We start from the raw sequence: 22,208 nt of genomic DNA, 5'->3' as shown, positions 1-22,208 counted from the left end.
TGCCGTAAATGAAGAAAAAAAGCCAATGTTACATATTTTCGGAAAGGTTTAACTTGTACAGTTAAAAACCCATCACACACCCAGTCCCATTTGTTTCTCTGTCAATCTCTCATCACATAGCGTTGTAAGAAAAAAATGTTTATACAGTAACAAGTATATGCGGCATATACATAAATAAGGGTATATCAAGCAATCGGCCATTATGGGACACAGGCAAAAAGATTTTTGGTACTGCTTTGAATAATACACACGTTATCTGTTCCATGTTTAGGTCCTTCCAAATATGAACTGCATGGAAAATAAAACATTGTGATTGGGTCTGAAACCTAATTAATCCTCCATCCCTGAGAATGCAATGACTGAATCACTTTTTTACATATTGTCTGCGTTTCAGAATTCCCTTGTGTTAGGTTAACACATTGTGCCACAGTATGGCTAGTATCCAGGGTTGGTGCAAATCGAGTCGCAAGTCCTCTTGTATTTGTCACGTTGGCAATCCGTGGCTGCTGCATGGGAGTGGGATTATCGCCTTTTACCTGTCTGCAGCCATGATTTGATTAGCCAGTCTGGCACGACATCCCATGTGCGTCATGACGCAGTAACTGCACGATGTCACGCCAAGCCGGCTAATCAAGAGCAGCTGCGGATGCCAACAAGTAAGATGCGGTATTCCCACTCCTTTTCAGCTGCCACAGACCACTGTCATGGCCGATAGAATGGCATATGAGATTATGCCAAATCTCATAGTAACTGATGGATTAAAGTGTTTAAGTGTCCTGCAGAGAAAAATAATAGTTATGTTGATTTTGGTGAAAACTACAGGCTATGCATGTAATATACAGATATGTCAGACCCTACAAAGTCATGTTGTTCAAGGCTGGGTAATAAACAAGGGCAACCCTTCTATTAGCACCAAAGGTACCATCACTGAATAATTCATGAGTTGTTGAAGCCGGAAAACCCATTTATCAATGTGATAGTAATTTGCCTAGTCTATCCAAATAGTGTTGCACATCTACATTTGACAATCTGACATTATTACATTTGTAGGGAAATAGTAAAGTCTCTTTTTTTCTGACATTCAATGATCAATCGAGAGGGATGTGAAAAATGCTAGAAGCCACATCCAGTATAATATTGATCAGTATCTCGCCTTTTATGAGATTCAGACCTGGAACTTCAGAAGTGCTGAAGTTCAGATCCCTTTCACTCATTCATTGCAGCCGTATGCCTAGGAGAGTCCACAAGCTTTTTCAGTGCCCCTTTGTAGTGGGTTGCTGTCAGAGGGTGATATATTTGAGAAGTATCCTGGCAGGTAGGAGGTAGACTGCACTGGTGCTGGTAACTGCTTGCTTCTGGCTGCCATACTCAGACATACGCTGTTTGTTGTATGGGACAAAACCCCTCCATAATGACAACTGCCTCCTGTACTGGTTATACGGGATTTCTGCTTGAGATCCATAGATAAGCTCCGGCGGAGCCAGATCTTCCGCACTTCTGCTTGTACCTGGCAAGGGAGGAAGGAACAGTTATAGATATGTGTAAGATGTGTATTAGAACCAAACTGTGCATGGTAATGAGAGTTTTGTATGGGTTCAGCTCTACTCCATTATGTATTAAGATCAATTTTAAGGGGTTTGTCCACATTTGCAACCCACTTTTGTCTTTAAATTTAAACACAATATGTCAGCAGGATTTCACAGCCCAAACTATACAGTATTTGCTTATAGCTCTTTCAAAGACATGTCCAGCAATACCTTTACATGGCCAGTCCAATGCCGAGAAATTGGCGTGTGAATTGATCAGCAAATGAGCTAGTTGTAGATCTGAATCCTCTGTCACTCCAGCTCTATTCTCCACCCAGCTCTGTTTCCTCCTTCTTACTTTATGTCTCCTTTGCTAGAGTCTAGAGCTCTGGAGACACTGGGTACGGAATATATTCAGACCCCTTTAAATTTTTCACTCTGTTTCATTGCAGCCATTAGGTAAATTCAAAAAAGTTCATTTTTTTTCTCATTAATGTACACTTTGCACCCCATCTTGACTGAAAAAAGCGGAAATGTACAATTCTTTGCAAATTTATTAAAGAAAAACTGAAATATCACATGGTCATAAGTATTCAGACCCTTTGCTCAGTATTAAGTAGAAGCACTCTTTTGAGCTAGTACAGCCAAGAGTCGTCTTGGGAATGATGTAACAAGTTTTTTACATCTGGATTTGGGGATCCTCTGCCATTCTTCCTTGCAGATCCTCTCCAGTTCCATCAGGTTGTATGGTGAACGTTGGTGGACAGCTATTTTCATGTCTCTCCAGAGGGTCATTGTCTTGTTGGAAGATGAACCTTCGGCCAAGTCTGAGGTCCAGAGCACTCTGGAAGGGGTTTTCATCCAGGATATCTCTGTACTTGGCTGCATTCATGTTTCCTTCAATTTCAACCAGTCATCCTGCAGCTGAAAAACACCCCCATAGCATGATGCTGCCACCACCATGTTTCACTGTTGGGATTGTATTGGGCAGGTGATGAGCAGTGTCTGGTTTTCTCCACACATACTGCTTAGACTTATCACCAAAGAGTTCTATCTTAATAATAATAATAATAAATTTTATTTTTATAGCGCCGACATATTCCGCAGCACTTTACATTTCAGAGGGGATTTGTACAGACAATAGACATTACAGCATAACAATAATCACATACAGTAGATTATAGCAAATACCAAGAGGAAAGAGGGCCCTGCTCGCAAGCTTACAGTCTATGAGGAAAGAGGTAGACACGAAAGGTGGGTGGTAACAGTTGCCCTGATTGTATGGACCAGCCATAATGTTAGGTGTGTGACAGTACGGACACAGAGGGCTAATGGATGCATAAAGCATGTGGGAGAATGATGCGGGGAACCTGGTTATGGTAAAACTTTTGGCTCTGCCACACAGGGATAGATTAGGTTAATGTGTTGAGGCGATAGGCCAGTCTGAATAAATGCGTTTTCAGGACACGCTTAAAATTGTGGGGATTGGGGACTAATCGTATTGACCTGGGAAGTGCATTCCAAAGAATTGGCGCGGCACGTGTAAAGTCTTGGAGATGGGAGTGGGAGGTTCTGACTATTGAGGATGCTAACCTCAGGTCATCAGCAGAACGGAGGGCGCGGGTAGGGTGGTCTATCTTCATCTCATCAGACCAGAGAATCTTATTTCTCATAGTCTGGGAGTCCTTCATGTGTTTTTTAGCAAACTATGCAGGCTTTCATATGCCTTGCACTGAGGAGAGGCTTCCGTCAGGCCACTGCTATAAAGACCCAACTGGTGGAGGGCTGCAGTGATTGTTGACTTTGTGGAACTTTCTCCCATCTCCCTACTGCATCTGTGGAGCTCAGTCACAGTGATCTTGGGGCTCTTCTTTACACCTCTCACCAGGGCTCTTCTCTCACGATTGCTCATTTTGGCTGGACGGCCAGGTCTAGGAAGACTTCTGATGGTCCCAAACTTCTTCCATTTAAGGATTATGGAGGCCACTGTGCTCTTAGGAACCTTGAGTACTGCAGAAATTCTTTTGTAACCTTAGCCAGATCTGTGCCTTGCCACAATTCTGTCTCTGACCTCCTTGGCCAGTTCCTTTGACCTCATGATTCTCATTTGGTCTGACATGCACTGTTAGCTGTGAGGTCTTATATAGACAGGTGTGTGCCTTTACAAATCAAGTCCTATCAGATTAATTAAGCACAGCTGGACTCCAATGAAGGAGTAGAACCATCTCAAGGAGGATCACAAGGAAATGGACACCATGTGACTTAAATCTGAGTGTCTGAGCAAAAGGTCTGAATACTTATGACCATGTGATATTTCAGTTTTTCTTTTTTAATTTGCAAAAATTTCTACATTTCTGTTTTTTTCAGTCAAGATGGGGTGCAGTGTGTTCATTAATGAGAAAAAAAATGAACTTTTTTTAATTTACCAAATGACTGCAATGAAACAGAGTGAAAAATGTAAACGGGTCTGAATACTTTCTATACCCACTGTAGGTTTGCATAAAAGCTGAATACAAAAAAATGGTGCAGTTTCCAATATCTACAAAGTTGCTTTATTTTTGCATCGTGAAAGGGAATCTGTTGGCAGGATTCCATATACAAACTATGCATGTAAGTCTTTCGAAGATTCATCCAGCAATACCTTTACATGGTCAGTCCATACCTCAGTTACTGAGAAATTAGTGTTTGAATTGATATGCCAAGGAGCTATTTGTAGATCTGAATCATCTAGCACTCCAGCTCTATTCTCCACCAGCGCTGTTTCCTCCTGCTAGCCTTATGGACTGACTCCTTTGCTTTGAAGTCACACAGCATTGAAGTGGTCAGTCAAGCAAGATGAAGCAGTGGCGCTGGGCGGGGATTAGAGCTGGAGTGACAGAGGCTTCAAATCTACAAATAGTTATTCAGCCTCATTTGCATGTCGAATCACAGGCTGTTTTCTCAGTGATTGAGGTATGGACTGACCATGTTAAAGGTATTACTGGATGTGTCTTCGAAAGACTTAAACTATTTATATGTGCATGTATGAGATCCTGCTGACAGATTCCCTTTCAAGATGCAAAAATAAAGCAACTTTGTAACTAGTACCATTGGAAACTGTGCCATTTTGTGTATTAAAGGGAACCTGTCACCCCCCCACCCCAATGCGTTATTAAGTAAAAGAGCCACCTTCAGCAGCACTAAGGCTCCATTCTGTGAAGGTGGCTCTTCTGTTTCTGACCCCTAGTAACACAGAAATATTGACTTTTTTATAAATAGATCCTCATACCTGTAATGCGTCCCATAGGTATGGTGTGTTCCCCTGTATTAGCGCCTCCCAGCCATCCATCATGCCCCTTTTGTGCCTGGGCGCCGCCTCCCAGCCGCACCCGCGATAGCCTTATGTCGGTTCTTGGACAGCGCGCACTGTGCATGCCCGAGAACTGTTGTCACAGCGCAGGCGCCGGTATACTACACAGGAGGAGGCGGCAACGCACATGGGCATGATGGACGGCTGGGAGGCGGCGCCCACAAGCAAGACAAGGGGCATGATGGATGGCTGGGAGGCTGCGCCCAGGCACAAAAGGGGCATGATGGATGGCTGGAAGGTGGCTGATACAGGGGGACACACCATACCTATGGGATGCATTACAGGTATGAGGACCTATTTATAAAAGTCAATATTTCTGCGTTACTAGGGGTCAGAAACAGAAGAGCCACCTTCACAGAATGCAGCCTTAGTGATGCTGAAGGTGGCTCTTAAAAACGCCCTGGGGGGGTGACGGGTTCCCTTTAAGCTTTTATGCAAACCAAAGTGCTTCGAAAGCTCTACACTGCGTGCAGAATTATTAGGCAAGTTGTATGCGAGAGGATTCTTTTTATTATTGAACGACTATGTTCTCAATCAACCCAAAAGACTCATAAATATCAAAGCTTAATATTTTTGGAAGTTGGAGTGGGTTTTTTTTTTTAGATTTGGCTATCTTAGGAGGATATCTGTTTTTTTCAGGTAATTATTACTGTGCAGAATTGTTAGGCAACTTAATAAAAACCAAATATATACCCATGTCACTTGCTTATTTTCACCAGGTAAACCAATATAACAACAAAAAATTTAGAAATAAACATTTCTGACATTCAAAAACAAAACAAAAAAATCAGTGACCAATATAGCCACCTTTCTTTACGATGACACTCAAAAGCCTTCCATCCATAGATTCTGTCAGTTGCTTGATCTGTTTACGATCAACATTGCGTGCAGCAGCCACCACAGCCTCCCAGACACTGTTCCGAGCGGTGTACTGTTTTCCCTCCCTGTAGATCTCACATTTTATGAGGGACCACAGGTTCTCTATGGGGTTCAGATCAGGTGAACAAGGGGGCCATGTCATTATTTTTTCTTCTTTTAGACCTTTACTGGCCAGCCACGCTGTGGAGTATTTGGATGCATGTGATGGAGCATTGTCCTGCATGAAAATCATGTTTTTCTTGAACAATACCGACTTCTTCCTGTACCACTGCTTGAAGAAGGTGTCTTCCAGAAACTGGCAGTAGGTCTGGGAGTGGAGCTTCACTCCATCCTCAACCCGAAAAGGTCGCACAAGTTCATCTTTGTTGATACCAGCCCATACCAGTACCCCACCTCCACCTTGCTGGCGTCTGAGTCGGAGTGGAGCTCTCTGCCCTTTACTGATCCAGCCTTGGGCTCATCCATCTGGCCAATCAAGAGTCACTCTCATTTCATCAGTCCATAAAACCTTAGAATTTTTTTTTTTTTTTTATATAGCGCTAACATTCTGCAGCGCTTTACAGTTTTGCACACATTATCTTCACTGTCTCCGATGGGGCTCACAATCTAAATCCCTATCAGTATGTCTTTGGAGTGTGGGAGGAAACCGGAGTACCCAGAGGAAACCCACGCAAACAAGGGGAGAACACACAAACTCCTTGCAGGTGTCCTTGGTGGGATTCGAACCCAGGACTAACCACTGAGCCACCGTGCTGCCCAAGAAAAATCAGTCTTAAGATATTTCTTGGCCCAGTATTGACGTTTTATCTTATGTTTCTTGTTCAAAGGTGGTCATTTTACAGCCTTCCTGACCTTGGCCATGTCCCCGAGTATGGCACACCTTGAGTTTTTTGATTCCCCAGTAACGTTGCAGCTCTGAGCTTCACGCTTGATTTTCCTCATTTCATGGGCAGTTATTTTGCGCCTTTTTTTTTTTTTATCAACATGCTTCTTGCGACCCTGTTGGCTATTTGCCATGAAACGCTTGATTGTTCGGTGATCACACTTCAAAAGTTTGGCAATTTCAAGACTGCTGCATCCCTCTGCAAGACATCTCACAATTTTTGACTTTTCAGAGTCCGTCAAATCTTTCTTCTGACCCATTTTGCCAAAGGAAAGGAAGTTGCCTAATAATTAAGCACACCTTATATAGGGTGTTGATGTCATTAGACCACACCCCTCCTCATTACAGAGATGCAAATCACCTGATTTACATAATTGGCAGTTGGCTTTCAAGCCTATACAGCTTGCAGTAGGACAACATGTGTAAAAAGGATGATGTGATCAAAATACTCATTTGCATAATAATTCTGCACACAGTGTAGACCAACAAAAACCCTGTGTAGTCTGATTCTGCAGTGCCATTTACAGCAGTACCTCTGCTGTTACTTACCTACAGTTTTATTTGTTGACTGTAACCAAGGAGACTCATAGATCTGCAAGAGAGCTGTAACCCCTTCTTTTATAAAAAAAAAATTGCATATTTGGTAATAAGCGGCCATAAGCATCTGGCAGGGTATACTCCTAAGTGTAGTGGGGAGGAGGTTAAAAGCGAGCGCAGTTGGCCACAGGAGTTTATGGCCAGCCTAGGGACTCGTGCACACCTCAGTATTTCTAATTCTGCCATAATGGGGTCTACTCCCATATTCATAAAGAAATATATCTGGATGCAATAAGAACTGAAAATCCCAGCATCTGTTATATCCTTTGCAATCTGTAAATGGCCGCAAAGGGTCCACAGCCCCTAAGAGACAATGTGTGACCGGATTATTTTGTGGCTGAGGAGCTGCAAACATCTACAAAGCTGTGTGATGTCAAGCTGCTGATGGACTAATGATGACTTCCTTCCATGCATTATTATTGGTGCAATGCTTAATTACCTCTCCATTGCAGAAACAGTAGATAATGGCCACAAAGAATCCCTACGGAGGAGAAAGAAATGTAAGTGATGAGTAGTATATGTACCATAAGCCATGCTATCCCCTTGGGCCGTAGGGGCCTAAAATGCACAAGCCTGTGTCTAAGGAGTATATCTGAAGAATAATTTTCATTTTTATGGGACTTGTCTTACTGTATTCCATTACTTCTGGAAATGGATCATCTTTACCACCCCTTAGCTATGAAGGCGTGCTGACTAAACAAGGTGTAAATTTACCTGCGAGGAGTTAAAAAACATCTCGTAATGCATCTGTATTTGCCATAACAGCCCGGTCACCTCTGTGTAAGGAATTGCCATGAAAACAACATAATGGACACCAAAGAGCGGCATTAGGACTAATGTTGACTTGAGGAGTTTCCTGTAAGAAGAGGTATGAACCTATAACTTTTTGGGGATCTTAAAGGGATTGGGCAAAATTAGAAAAACATGGCAGCTTTCCTCTAGGATCAGAGCAGCACCACTCTTGTGGTTGTGTCTCGTAAGGCTTTGGCGCAAACCAACATAGACACTAAGGTTACATTCCCACAATGAATTTTTGATGTTGCAGATTTTCTGCACTCATTAAGTAAAATGGGTTACTGTGTTTTGTTTTTTTTATTCTAAATATGCAGCGTAAAAAACTCACCATAAACTCATTGTGAGAACGTAGCCTAACACTACTGTAGTATGCAGGTGTTATGTGTTGCTAATACCCACCCATATTGATGTCGGGGGTCTAGTTTTCCAGTGTTGGTTTCCCAGAGTTTGGAGGCCAAGACTCTGACGATATTCAGAAACAAGATAAAATTGACCTAGAAAGAGGGACATATTTTTTTCACACGTGGGTAGCGAACGTAGTCCTATTGTCAGTTCTCATTGGTGTCACATCCCTTATGTTCTCAACAATCACATCACTACACATGGGCAGTATGATAGGACATCAATATATCGATAGGGATCTATGAGTGCATTGTGAATGGAAGAAAGACTTTCAACGCACCAATGTGGCTGCTAGAATCGGTGTTTGATAAATCCACTTCATATGACCAGCACTGAGGTCCCAACACCTAGAAAAAAAGATACCACAGTTCCAGTTAGAGTAGGACCACACTGGGCACAGTACTTGAGCCCAAGTCAAGCCACTTCTCATTTATTCCAACATGGCTTTTACCAGTCTTGTCAAATGTAGAAGTTGTTATACTTTTTTTTTATTTATTTATTTTTTTATACTTTTTGCCCTTAAAGGAGTTTTCTGGGTACTAACAAAATAAAAACAAATGATCCGACTGTCTCTGCAATGAGTTTCCAAACTCTCCTGTTGCCTTGTTTCCCCCCCCCCCCCCCCCCAGCCATTCTTATGATTTGTTATGCTTATGCCCTGAACTTCCCGCCAGCTCTGTCTGTGCCTTTAGACTACATTAAGAGGCAGAGCTGTTTCTCTCTGATGGCTCCCTGACTCCCACCCTCAGAGTCTACTCCAACTACAAAACACTGTCTAGGGCCTCCTGTGCAGTCTCAAGATCGATAAGTATCTGCACCCAGTATATACTTCCCAAAACTCCATCCACTTCATCTAGTATGTGCTATATTGACACTGCAGTCAGCAATGTTCCAGGTTTTGACCCTGGAACCGCACAGGCTCAGTGTACGGCAGGGGAGCAATGGTCGGACAATGTATTATAATGTACTAGCAGTCTGGAAGCCCTGCTCCATCCTTCTGGCTAAAGCCACAAGTTGATAAGATTACTTGTTCTATGGAGAGCTTATAATGTGTTCTCCATCCCTGTGCACATCCCCAGACACTCTAATCTTGCTGAGGGTCACTTGCAAGCCCTCCATGACATCACCATTTCAACCTACCTGAACAGCTGCTACCAAAGCCATTCAAAGCACAGATAGAAAATCTCTGTGCTTTAAACTGACAGCAGTAGGAAGTAAGGACTGGAGGTAACCTCACACGTGACAACTCAGGGACACAGCAGAATTTTAACAGCGAGTATATCATGACGTTTCTTAATTTCCAATAGGCTTTACAGTGCTTTAATAATCCATGTGCCTTGAAAACACCTTTAAACCCTTTGGTGGTATGGTGAAGAACATGGAGTAAGAGTAACCAACTGTAATGTGATGTTGGTTCCATAGGTTCAAGGTTACGAAGACTTGTTTTGAAGGTTACCCTTCAACAAATAAACTTACAGACCAACATTAATTGGTCAATTAGTCTATGTTGTATCTGCATTAACTTTCATCCCATTCAGTAGAGCATGATGTGCTTTCTGGAATCCAATGCCCAATGAAACGTGACTTTAAAACCAATATTTAGGTACAAGGCTTGGGTGTGTTAGGTGACAAGTAACAAGTCTGCATGGCAATAGGTTGTACTTTTTACATACTGTGTATCTGCTAGAGACACCCGTACACTCGCCCACACAGACACGAACACTGCTGGGAGTCCTGGGGGAAAAAAAACAAAAACATGAAGAGTTTTGAGAAACCATCTTTAGGTACGTGCAGGTGACACAATGGCTATCATAAGTGCTAAAAAGAAGAACCATCAGAAAATCTCACCCCAACCAATGATGGTCAGTGCCCAAAAGTAGCTACGGTCAGACAGGTAGGCCATGAAGATGAGACTGTGCAGGTAGAGACCTTCCACCAGGATCCAAAAGTGATTAGTGGCCAGAAAATAAAGGAATAAGGTGACGGCCACCTTACATCCAGCCTGTGACAGATAAAGAACAACCTCCTAATAATGTAAGTCAAGTAGAGGTATCCTGAGTTATGTGACTAAAGGAAAATAGCTGGAGCCTAATGTATCTTCTCAGCATTGGTTGGCTTACAAAAATTAACTGCTTCCATCATACTGTCGACTGTGGCAATAATGTCTTCTCCTTAAAATATGTATAATGAAAACAAAGACTCACCCAGTGGACCTCTGTTATCCTTGAAGCCCCAATCTCTTCCTCTTCACTCCCTGGTATCACTTCATCGTCTTTTGAATACAGTACAGCATCTTTAAGAAATATGCTTCCAGCTCGGCAAATGAAGGATGTAAAGAGATGGATATGGATGTAATTTCGGGTACAGTGCAATCGCCTGCATAAGTGGAGGCAACCATATACAGTAGTCATACATTGGGTTAGGGTTAGTAACACTAACAAACTTGAGCATCTTACTTGAAGTAACATAGGATGCAGAGAGCTATCAGGAGCGTTGCCAAAGAAATCGAATATCCTATGGTGTAAATCACTCGCAGCCGGTCAAACACCGCCTGTAGAGAGAAAGAGCCCTGTTAATAAACTTGATATACTTATTCTATGACACAAGTTTGTGCCTGTCAGGGTGTGTTGGGAGTTGTTGTAGCCACAGGCTTGAGACTCCTGATCTACATTGTAAATGCAGTACATGGTTTCCAGAATTTGTTCTGTACCTTCTCCTGGATCCTTTCCCCTGGGCTCACCAAGGTAACACATTCACTGTAATTGGCCCAAGTCCTGTTTGTGCCTGGCACTTGAAGCCACATTCCCAGTGATCCACATCTTCGATGAGCAAATCCTGGCAAAATTGAAGGACATGAAAAGACCACAAGCAGTGTGTCATATCCTAATTATATTTCATCTTATGTTGGCATTAAAAAAAGAGGTGTACTATTCTGTAGCCTAATCTGCAACTGAACCCATAAGGTGCCAGTACACTGAGGCTCTAAGATATGCCTTAATTTTGCTAATTAGGACGCAAAAAGACAAAATTGGAAAACTTTCTATTCTTATGTGTATAAACTAATCAATGTTACTTCACCGATACCCATTGTTAACATTACTTGTGGATGGGATCAGGATCTATAGGTCTTGTAGTACAGCTGGATGAAAAGAATTACCTTGGTGATTGAAGTCATAGATGTAGTCTGGGCAGGGAACAGATATCAACTGGTGGTGTGACCCCTCTGGCCAGCATATTATCCCATCCCACTGTGGAGAGCAAATAGATCCTAGAAGCAAGAACAAAATGCAATGAAACTTCCAAATTGTAGTGTAACTGAGCTAACATGTCCTAGCAAGCATGCTCAGCAATTTTTATAACTCCCATAGATGTAAGTATGGGTCACATAGGGGAGATCAGATATTTTTAGCATATCCTATGGATTGGCTATAAGTTCTTGGGATGGAAATGCCTTATGGTACAAGTCTGCAGACACTCCGGTGCCAGCACCAGGACCGGCCAGTATGTAACTTGCATACGTGTGGTCACGTACAGACTAGACGTCTACAATACAAATTAATTGAGCGAGCTTGGATATATCTAGTCGGAATTTGACCGGGAATACACAAATTGCATATTCATGGTCACATGACGACCCACTCCTGGCAAGAGCACTGGAGAATCCCTACAGCGCGCGATGCAAACGCTGTGAAGATTACCATAGAGTGACTGTAGACTTGTATCCCAAGACCAGACAACCCCATTATGTTTCGCTCCAATGTGTCTTTTAAAAAATATGATAAGTAGGTTTATTTGCCAATTTGTCACTATGGTAACAGACTACAAACACACCCTGTGTAGTCAGATCCACCAGTCTTTCTTCTTTTTATACATGCCCTACTTCAACTAGCCAACATACACTGTATGAAAAAGTAAATGCATTGGAACATACATCATTAGACATTATTATCATAGGATGACATGAAGTTCTCTGGCAATCAGCTGATCAACGCCAGAACAGCCATACATGGTTGGGCCAGGCCCACCAGAATAAGTGCCATTGATACTTAGCTTCAAGATTGAGCAAGGCAGAGGACATGCCACTTGTGGCTTGCTCCTCTCCAGGAGAGGCTGCAGACATAACAGCGGAAACAATGGCTGCGTGCGCTATTCACCATTTGAAGGTTGCTGTTTCCATTTGGACTTGTGAGCTACGATCTCAGCCTGACAGCGACGCATTGCTTGAGACAGCAGGAATATCTGTTCATCTCTGGTGATCACATCATCACTATCCACCTGTGCCAATGACAGAAAGAGGAGCAATGATACAGTGTAAAGTTTGTATTATACTCCTTACTTATAAATCTGCCCACTCTGATCTTTGGCTTCGCTCGTAGAAAACCAGAGCCCATTAAGAACCCATTAAGGCTCAACCGTAAATTTTGTTGGTAGGTACGGAATGGGGCTGAAATTCAGCCTTGGCATTTGAAATCACACAGGCCCATGTGGTCCCTGTCCTGAAGCAGCAGCTGGGGATATATTACTATTATTACCCTGGATGGAGGAAATCAAGATTTACTACAAGTCCAATATTTCTAATGATACCTGTGGCCTGCTGAGGTAAGTGACGGAGTCAGCGACTTTGTGCTCCTTCACAACTCTTAATAGTATGGGTAGCTTGAGAACACCCATTCTGCTAACAACGTAGTAGACAAGGCAGCCCACAACCAGACAGGCCCTTCTGGCATTTGCCAGAATTGCCAGATGGCCAGTCCGGCGCTGATTGTGGGTCCCTGAGAAGAGGGACAGATAATTATGTGGGGGCCTGTGAAAACAATGAACCTTATGTTGCATATCATTGCCTATTTTATGACAATTTATTGAATACAAGTGTAAATGAGTAGGTCCAATGTATTGAAGCCATCTTACAGGGGTGTGTGGCCCCCGTTTTGGACCTATGAACTAGCCTTGATCAATTATAGGAACAAAAGTACCAAGATACATGTATTATTGAACTCGGGTTTTTTTGTTCAGTCTTATTGCCACAGGTGTGTACCATCCAACCCCTCGCCCCGCACTAACATGGGTGATAAGATGGATTATTTTAAAGAGTGGTTCTGTAATAGGAGGTGCCTCTAACAAGTCAGGTCAAGATATTTCTTCAGTCCTAAATATTCCATCATCGCCTGTGAGTAGTATTCTTGGAAAGTGGAAGTAATCATTGCAACTCAACCACGAAGTGAAGACCACTTAGGGTTAGACAGAGGGGTTACCAAGTACTGAGGAGCAGAGGCAAGAAAAGTAACCAACGGTCTGCTGACTCCATAGCTGCACAGTCCACACCTCCTCTGCTATTTCCATCAGCAAAAAACTTGTGCTCTGGGAGCTTTATGACATGGATTTCCATGGCCGAGCAGCTGCATGAAGCCTGACATCACAAAGCACAATGCCAAGTGCTAGAGAGAATGCTATAAAGCAGTCACCATAGGATTCTCGAGCAGTGGAGATGTATCTGTGCAGTGATGATCACATTTCTGTTACTAGTTTCTGATGGAGGAGTCTGGGTTGGTGAATGCCAGGAGAACGTTAACAGGTACGCGAATGCAACAGTGCAGACAATGAGGAGACATTGGTATTTATACCAACAACTACAGGGTGGGTCATTTATATGGATACACCTAAATAAAATGGGAATGGTTGGTGATATCAACTTTCTGTTCCTGGCACATTAGTATATGGAAGGGGGGAAACTTTTCATGAAGGGTGGTGACCAATGGTGTGCTTGGTTTTAACGTAACCTTATTCTTTCATGAGTTATTTACAAGTTTATGACCACTTATAAAATGTGTTCAAAGTGCTGCCCATTGTATTGAATTGTCAATGCAACCCTCTTCTCCCACTCTTGAGACACTGATAGCAACACCACAGAAGAAATGCTAGCACAGGCTTCCAGCATCCGTTGTTTCAGATGCTGCACATCTCGTATCTTCACAGCATAGACAATTGCCTTCAGATGACCCCAAAGATAAAAGTCTAAGGGGGTCAGATCGGGAGACATTGGTGGCCCACGACGACCAATCCAATTTCCAGGAAACTGATCATGTAGGAATGCTCGGACCTGACACCCATAATTGATGGTATGGTATATGGGGTACAAAGATAGGGGGCCATTCTTCATCAATGGAAACCTCAATGCCACTGGATATCTGAAATTGCTACATTATGATGTGTTGCCCTCTTTATCCACTGAAGATGGCACGTTCCCTGAGTTTTTCCAGCAAGATGGTGCACCACCACATTATGGGTGTCAGGTCTGAGCATTCTTACAAGGAATCTGACCCCCTTAGACTAGCATTTCTTCTGCGGTGTTGCTATCAGTGTGTCAAGAGTGGAAGAAGAGGGTTGTATTGACAATCCAACACAATGGGCAGCACTTTGAACACATTTTATAAGTGGTCATAAACTTGTAAATAACTCATGAAAAAATAAAGTTACATTAAAACCAAGCACACCATTGTTTATCTTGTAAAATTCTCAATAAGTTTTATGTGTCAGATGACCCTCTTCCCGTTGGAAAAAATAAAGTTGGATCCAAAATGGCCAACTTCAAAATGGCCACCATGGTCACCACCCTTCATGAAAAGTTTCCCCCCTCCCATATACTAATGTGCCACAAACAGGAAGTTGATATCACCAATCATTCCCATTTTATTTTGGTGTATGAATATAAATGGCCCACCCTGTATTTATTTGATTGATACAATCAAAGGAGTGCCTACCGCACAATATCGGGATAGCACAAACGGGGAAAATGAAACAAAATTTAAGTTACAAGAAGAATATAACAATTCCCATGAATAGGATATTGACAAACTGCTATTTACATGCTATCATCCTATTATTACCATTAAATAACTGTTATCGTCAGTGATGTCTTAGTCTGTGTGCACATGCTGCGGATTCTGCTGCGGTTCTGCAGCGGATTTGGCCGCTGCGGTGTCCAGTACCATTCAAATGAATGGAAAAAAAAAACACTGTGTAGACTGTGGATTTTTCCGCGCGTTTTATCTGCGGTTTTGAAACCGCAGAAAGAATTGACATGTCAATTCTTTCTGCGGAATCCGCAGCGGGTTCCTATATCCACCATTGTGGAGATGGTGAAACCGCAGGGCAAAACCGCAGGCTAATCCGCAGATAAACCGCAGGACTTTTGACCTGCGGATTTATCTGCGGATTTTGCAAAATCAGCGCGGATGAATCCGCAGTGGATTCCGCAGCGTGTGCACACAGCCTTAGTCCTAATACCCCAAATAGGATTGATCGAATAGCTTTGGATAAGAGGTTATCCGAATGGCTAAAGCACTTACCGAATAGCTGCATCGGGAATCCGGATACCTGGAGCGCTCCCGATAATCAGCTGTTCAGCGACGCAACTGTATGTGTCGCGGCTGTGTAACAGTCACAACAAACAGGCTCTCCATACATGTGTTATGACTGTCACACAGCCGCGACACCTGCAGCTGCGGCGCCGAACAGCTAATCATTGGGAGCGCTCCAGGTATCTGGGTTCCCAATGCAGCTATTCGGTTAGCGCTATAGCTATTCCGATAATCACTTATCTGAAGCTATTCGATCATCCCTAACCCCAAACTAAAGGGCATCACTGTCAATACTGGGCCCGTCACTGTTGTCACTCTCTAGGCAACACAAAATGTGACACAGGCCCTACTGGGATTTGGCAATACTATCTATTAGGCCACAAGTACCAGATTGATGAGTTACTCGGCACACTTGTCACACTGGCCTCCTTGGTTCCCTAAAGCACCGACCCGATCCCCACTTTGTACCGTATGTCTACACTGGATGCGATGGCTCACACGAACGTCCCTCTACTGTGGCCTGGTCGTCTCTCTCTCTCTGCTCTGGTTCTGCTCGCCTCAGGTCTCTCTTGGTTCTTTACTCAGATCTGGTCACTCATCTCCTGTACTTGAATCTGGTCTCTCAACTCCTTTTTTTAATCTAGTCTCTCAGCTCCTGTACTTGGATCTGGTCTCTTGACTCCTTTACTTGGATCTGGTCTCTGAGCTCCTATGCTCGGATCTGATCTTTCAGCTCCTGTACTCACATCTGGTCTTTTGACTCCTTTACTCGGATATGGTCTTGTAATAGCAGCTATAAGCCAGCTTACTAATTGTGCCAGAGCTGTCACCTGACCTGGTGTCTACTCCAATCTCTTCTACGAGGGAACATGCACTTCACTCTTGAGTTCCTACTAATTCATTTCTTTCTTCTTTCGCTTTCTCTATAATTTTTGACCAGCAGATGGCAGTGCTCACTTGCAGCCACTCTGTTAGGCATTAACTCTGTGCATCTTCTCACTTGTCTATCTCCTTACAAACATTTGCTGCATGACTGCATTGTGTGAAGTTTGATGGAGGAGGTATAATGCTATTGTGGCACCCTGGAAGTACGGTTGCCACAGCGTCCTTACCTCCCTCCAATGGGGAGTGATGTCATGCCCTAAAGCAAGGAAAGGATCTCTATATCAGGTAGTTCCAGCATACAACACAGTTCCTGCTCCAGGCCAGCAGAGGGAGCTCTAAACCCGACTTCAGGGGAGCTGCTCTCTCTGGTCAGGAGGAGGGAGTTGAGCCTGAACAGAGGAAGCGAGAGGACGAGTGGAAAAGGAGCTGGGGAACTGGAGCTATAGCGAAGCTCACCCCTAAGCTTAAGCACCAGAAACCAGGTGCCGGAGTGCAAGGCTGTGTGGGTACTAAAGGTCCCACAGCAGAATCCGGAGAACAGGAGGCTGCAGATCCTCTGTTCCCAAGTGAGAATCGACGACTCAGCAGCACGTGTGTGAGCTGGAGACGCCATAGTGGAGCGATTCCTGATGGAGGCTACAGCTACCTATCATGCGAGTGATACTTCTACCTAAGTAACAGACAGAAAGAGGAACTTGAGTGGAGTTCACAACTGCAAATACCTAAGAGAATAGCGCTATAGAGGAGACCTCACAACCCACCTGTATAGAGAGATTCCGAAATTGCTTTCAGGCTGACCGACTCCTGTACCAACTGTAACTTGAGCCCTGGACTGTATCTACAAACCACAGTAAAAGGTAACGGAAACTTCACCCTGTTGTGCCCTTTGAATTCTTTCTGCAATACCTTCTCAGCACCGCTACATCCCTTGTCTAACACTACATCACCATCTTCCTCAACATCTTTCATCTGCCCTGGGACAAAGCTCTACCAGTGGGGAGCTATACCAACTCTGCTGCATCACCATCAATCCCAGCGGATCAGCACTGCAGCGCTGGTCATTTCTGATCAGATACCACAGGTGGCGTCACGAACACTTTATTACAAACTCTTCATTTCCCTTGTAAATAACCCCTTTTATTGGACGCCCTGGGCCATTGACCGGGTCACCGCCGCTGTGACACTGCCCCTTTAAGAAGCGACCGGGTACCGAGTACCCCACGGCCCTGGCGGACGCTCCACTATGGGCTTGTTTTTCAGGGATCGACCCAGACATCTCAGTTCCATTAAAGGAAAATCCTACTCTTCATAATTCAAAGACATTTTGGACAATTGTAGCTTCTAACTGGGAAAAGTTTTAGGAAGGTCCTATTCTGTTCACCATAACTGTCTTCCCACTCACCCTGTTCACACATCAAGGTCCATAAAGGCATGGGTGAGGGATTTAACAATGCCTGGACCTCAACTCTACCCAACACCTTCGGAATGAAGAAAGGAAATTGCCTACTTAGCTCCCTGGTCCAACATCAGTGTCTGACCTCACAAATGCTCTTTTGAGTGAACAGGCAAAAATTCCCACAGACACCTCCAAAATCTTGTGGAGGGACCTACCTACTTCATACTCTTTGGATTTAGAATGGGATTTCATAAAAGCTCCTGTAGGTGTAACTTATAGGCATCCTATAGTCCATATAGTGCAATAATTGGCATCAGTATGATTACTTGATGGGTATTTTACAAAATACCTCAACATTATGAAAGCCGTCGGCTGCAGTGCTGTATCTGCAGATATTTGTTGTCTGCATGTTATTTGCCCTCAGAAGACCGTGCCTAGTGTTACCCAGATCTGGATTCCCTCGCTCACACCGCAGACAGTCTGTGTTCTGCAGGTACATGGAACATTTCACATCACAATGTTAGTTACACCCCTTCCCATCCAAAAAGCTCATTGGAACAATAGATCAGTGATTTCTATACCCACAGAGACTCAGACAGGCAATGGAGCCAGGGTACAAACTAGTCCAAGTGCCCTTGCTAGGCTCCAGAATGGTCCATCAGCTGCCGGTCTATGAACTTTACAGCTTTGCCATACATCTCCGCACAGTTCAATAAATTACGGTGGCAATCAAGGGCTTTATGTGTGAGCCCCCAAGTATCCTAAATATCCCATCAGCCAAGTTGTAGTATTAATGCTACTGAAAAGCTTGGTGACAGCCGCTGCAGGGATCAGTGATGCCACATTTTCACCCAGATCCCTTTACAATGGGTAGCCAGGAGTGTCCCTTTACTTTGGGGATTAGTAGAGGGGAAGAGGCACATGGACCCCCGTCAAAAAGGAGGTGATGACATATCCTAGCAATATGATCTCACTCTATATTGTGGGAAGCCCTCTGATAAGAAGTTTTGTGATCAATACTGTCGTTGGGCACACTCACAAGAGCATATACTGTACATGTGATAGCGGATAGAACTCGGACCAATGTTATACTATGGGGTAGTGCTGATCAGCTTTTTTCTCTGGACCAGTCAGTGACTTGTATTGTTCTTGATTATTGTACTTGGCTTTTATTATGTGTACCCCTTTTCACATGTAAGGCACCATGGAGTAAATGGCGCTATAATAACAAATAATAGCAATAAAATACTGATTCAGCATGAAAAATTGCAGCATGCAGCGATTTGCAGCACAATTTGGATTAAGCGCACTCATTCACGTCTATGGGCGCATGGAAAGCATCAGACTGCACTCGGCTATCATCTGAGTGCAGTTCAATTTCTACTGACACACAGAATGGAGAAATTTTGATCTCCATCTTCTCCTCACAGTGTGTCTGATCAGAGTGTAATTAGCATAATTGATCCGATTGTCTCGGATGAGAGAATCTACAAATTCTCATCTACCAGAGTAGGCAGACTGAACATTTCCCAACGCTAAATATAGGGTACGCTGATCTCATGCAGCGTCATACGATCAGAGGAGGAGCTGACCGGAGGGGGCGCGGCCGAGGGCGGAGCTTAGTGGCGGCTGTGCGCTGCTCCTGGTAACGCTATTGTGAAACTAGCCTTAATTAGTCTGCATGAATATTGTGAAACAAGAATAACTATGAGCGATAATCGTACAGTCAAAATGCACCTTTAGGGCTTGTTCACACAATGGTATTTTTGGTCCGAGTTCTGCCCGTGAAAAAAAACAGACAGCACTCGGATCAATGTTATTTAAAGGGGCAGTGCAGATGAGCAATTTTTTTTCACTGGCTGAATTTGATTGTGAAAAAAATGCATGGCTCACAGAGAAAACTAATACCTTTAAAATATAACTTTAATTTACTTTACAATAAAATACTCAGTGAGCAAATCAGCTAAAGTACACCTGGCCAGGCCAGAAAAAATGGCCAAATACTGTTTAAATGGTCACACTGAAGGCTATATCACGCTATCATTCCCTAATGCACCCTCTCCTAACAGCGGAGGTTGGCACCCTATCTTGGTCGCAAAATGGCGCCCCTGCTCACCGAAGGCTGACCCTAGATACACCCGGTAAACCCCTAACTGGCCAGAAACAATGTCTGGTCAAATCAGCCGGATCAATACCACAAGATAACCTAAATCCAACTGAATACCATATAAAGGGGTTGTGGTTAAAGGGATAAAGGACCAAGGGGAGGTGGAAACATGCAGGGGTGATTGTAACCAAAAATGATAAAGGACACCTGTCCCAAAAAAACCCCCCACAAAATCCAAATCAGTGTCATACAATAAATGACCACAGGCAAAACCTTGCCACAATGTTTATTGATATAATCTCTTTCATGAATAAGGCAGATAAATCATTTCAGGGATTGTCTGTGGGTTAATGATCTAGCAGCGTATCTTTCCCTCAGACATCCCTATACAGTTGTCCCTTCCTTGCTGCGGAGGTTGGCACCCTAACTTGTACACAATATGGCGCCCCCACTCAACAATGGCTCACCCTCACTTCCTCTATATACTCTCACTCTAGCTGTCTACCAGATCAACGACAAGAGGGGAGAGTTGGAGGAAAGGAAAGGAACAACAAGAATAGGGGTGATGAGCAAAAACTCAGTCATAATTCTCCACCTATTGCACTATCCCCCCCCCAAAAAAAAAGCACCATATCACAAATTCAGCTATACTGACACACCCACAATCAGGCTGTCTTCGTTGATGTCTTGAATCTATTGCCTCCTGATGAACTCATACCATGGGAGGGAAACACGTCGAGGCTGTTGTGACATCTTTATTGAGTGAAAGATGAGTCTTTTATTTCTGTATAGTTGAATTTGTGATATGGTGGTAGTAGGAGAACTGCCTATCCAAAATTCTGCCAACCTCATCCCACCTCATGTCATAGCTGGTACTCACCGCTGCCCATGTGGCGGAGAAGAAGACAACTAACAGAGTCACAAGTTTTGCTGTTGCCCAGAAGACCCCGTCCATGCTCAGATGTGTGATGAATGAGACCAGGACAGTCCCAGGTTTAGTGCATCCTTGCAGAATGTTGACTGTGAGCTGGACCCTCCTCGTCTCCCCCCTCAGCTACAGCAACACGTGATTTCTGAGATGTCTGCAAAGCACAAGAAACTTTTAGAAGTTTTACAAACCACTTTGAGCAAGAGGGAGATGATGGGAACAACTATTTGTTTAATTCTGATGGTTAACACTCAGTGACCTGCAACTTGTGTCGGCCTGGTTGTTGTGAAACTACAACTCCCATCATGACAACTCAAAATCCAAATGTAATAATTAGACATGTTTGCAGCAAGATAACTAAGAGTTGCTCCTTGCTAAAGCACCTCAGAAGCAAAAGGACTCTCATCTACTCTTCAGCCGCCTTAGGTTCTGGCCTGTCTGGTCTTTTCACATAGGCGCCTCATGTACAGCACGTATAACTGTATTGTGTGCAGATGGAGCATGCACCAGGTCATCATGCCAATGCTGGCGGTACAGGTCCATCTGACTCATATGAACTATTATTAATAATAACAGATTTTGCACGGCAGCCGAGGAGATTCACTTTACGTCTCTGCCCTGATGGCAAAAAATGAGTTAATACAGCCAGCATGTCTGAAAAAGGACAAAGTCCACATTCCATGAGGACACTCCCTAGATGTCAGTGACACTGTTTTGTGAAGTTTCTCATACACAAGTTATCAGTAAAAAGCTGATCATTAAGACTTGTCATGTTTGTCCTACTCCAGCAACCATTCATATTTCCTTGTTGGCATAGGAAAGAGAATATGTAAACATGAGCCAAGTCATAGGAGGACGCAATGCTGAACCGCTCATGATGGAGACAGATCATATATTCTCTTTATCCTTGAGAGACACTCATTAGGTAATGCAACCTTCAAGAACTGCAAGAATAAATGGAAGGGAAGGGACAACGTCTACAGCACATTGCTGACTCTTCGGTATGGTTGTCACTGTCCACATTCATATAACCGAGTTATCTGGTAAAAAATTCAGAATATCATCATCAGTGATAAGCTGGGGAGATAGTTCAAGTTTGGGTT

General features: G+C 43.5%; 1 protein-coding gene across 1 annotated transcript; it reads right to left on the bottom strand.

The window, feature by feature from the left end:
• Positions 1–28: 28 nt before the first annotated feature.
• LOC141096032 (parathyroid hormone/parathyroid hormone-related peptide receptor-like) lies at positions 29–21,175 on the bottom strand. Its single transcript, XM_073582394.1, has 13 exons — positions 21,058–21,175; positions 12,586–12,706; positions 11,589–11,699; positions 11,142–11,266; positions 10,888–10,982; positions 10,636–10,807; positions 10,280–10,433; positions 10,105–10,165; positions 8,712–8,778; positions 8,429–8,523; positions 7,949–8,090; positions 7,674–7,715; positions 29–1,507 (listed from the first exon to the last, which is right to left on the bottom strand). The coding sequence occupies exons 1-13, from the start codon at positions 21,130–21,132 to the stop codon at positions 1,232–1,234; spliced, it is 1,536 nt and encodes a 511-aa protein (XP_073438495.1). The 5' UTR covers positions 21,133–21,175; the 3' UTR covers positions 29–1,231.
• Between the last annotated feature and the right edge of the window lie 1,033 nt (positions 21,176–22,208).

This window comes from Dendrobates tinctorius, unplaced genomic scaffold (genome assembly GCF_039654945.1).
Source record: "Dendrobates tinctorius isolate UK_male_01 unplaced genomic scaffold, ASM3965494v1 ptg000071l, whole genome shotgun sequence".
NCBI lineage: Eukaryota > Metazoa > Chordata > Amphibia > Anura > Dendrobatidae > Dendrobates > Dendrobates tinctorius.
Note: the sequence above shows the minus strand (reverse complement) of the source record. Positions and strands in the feature narration are given on the sequence as shown.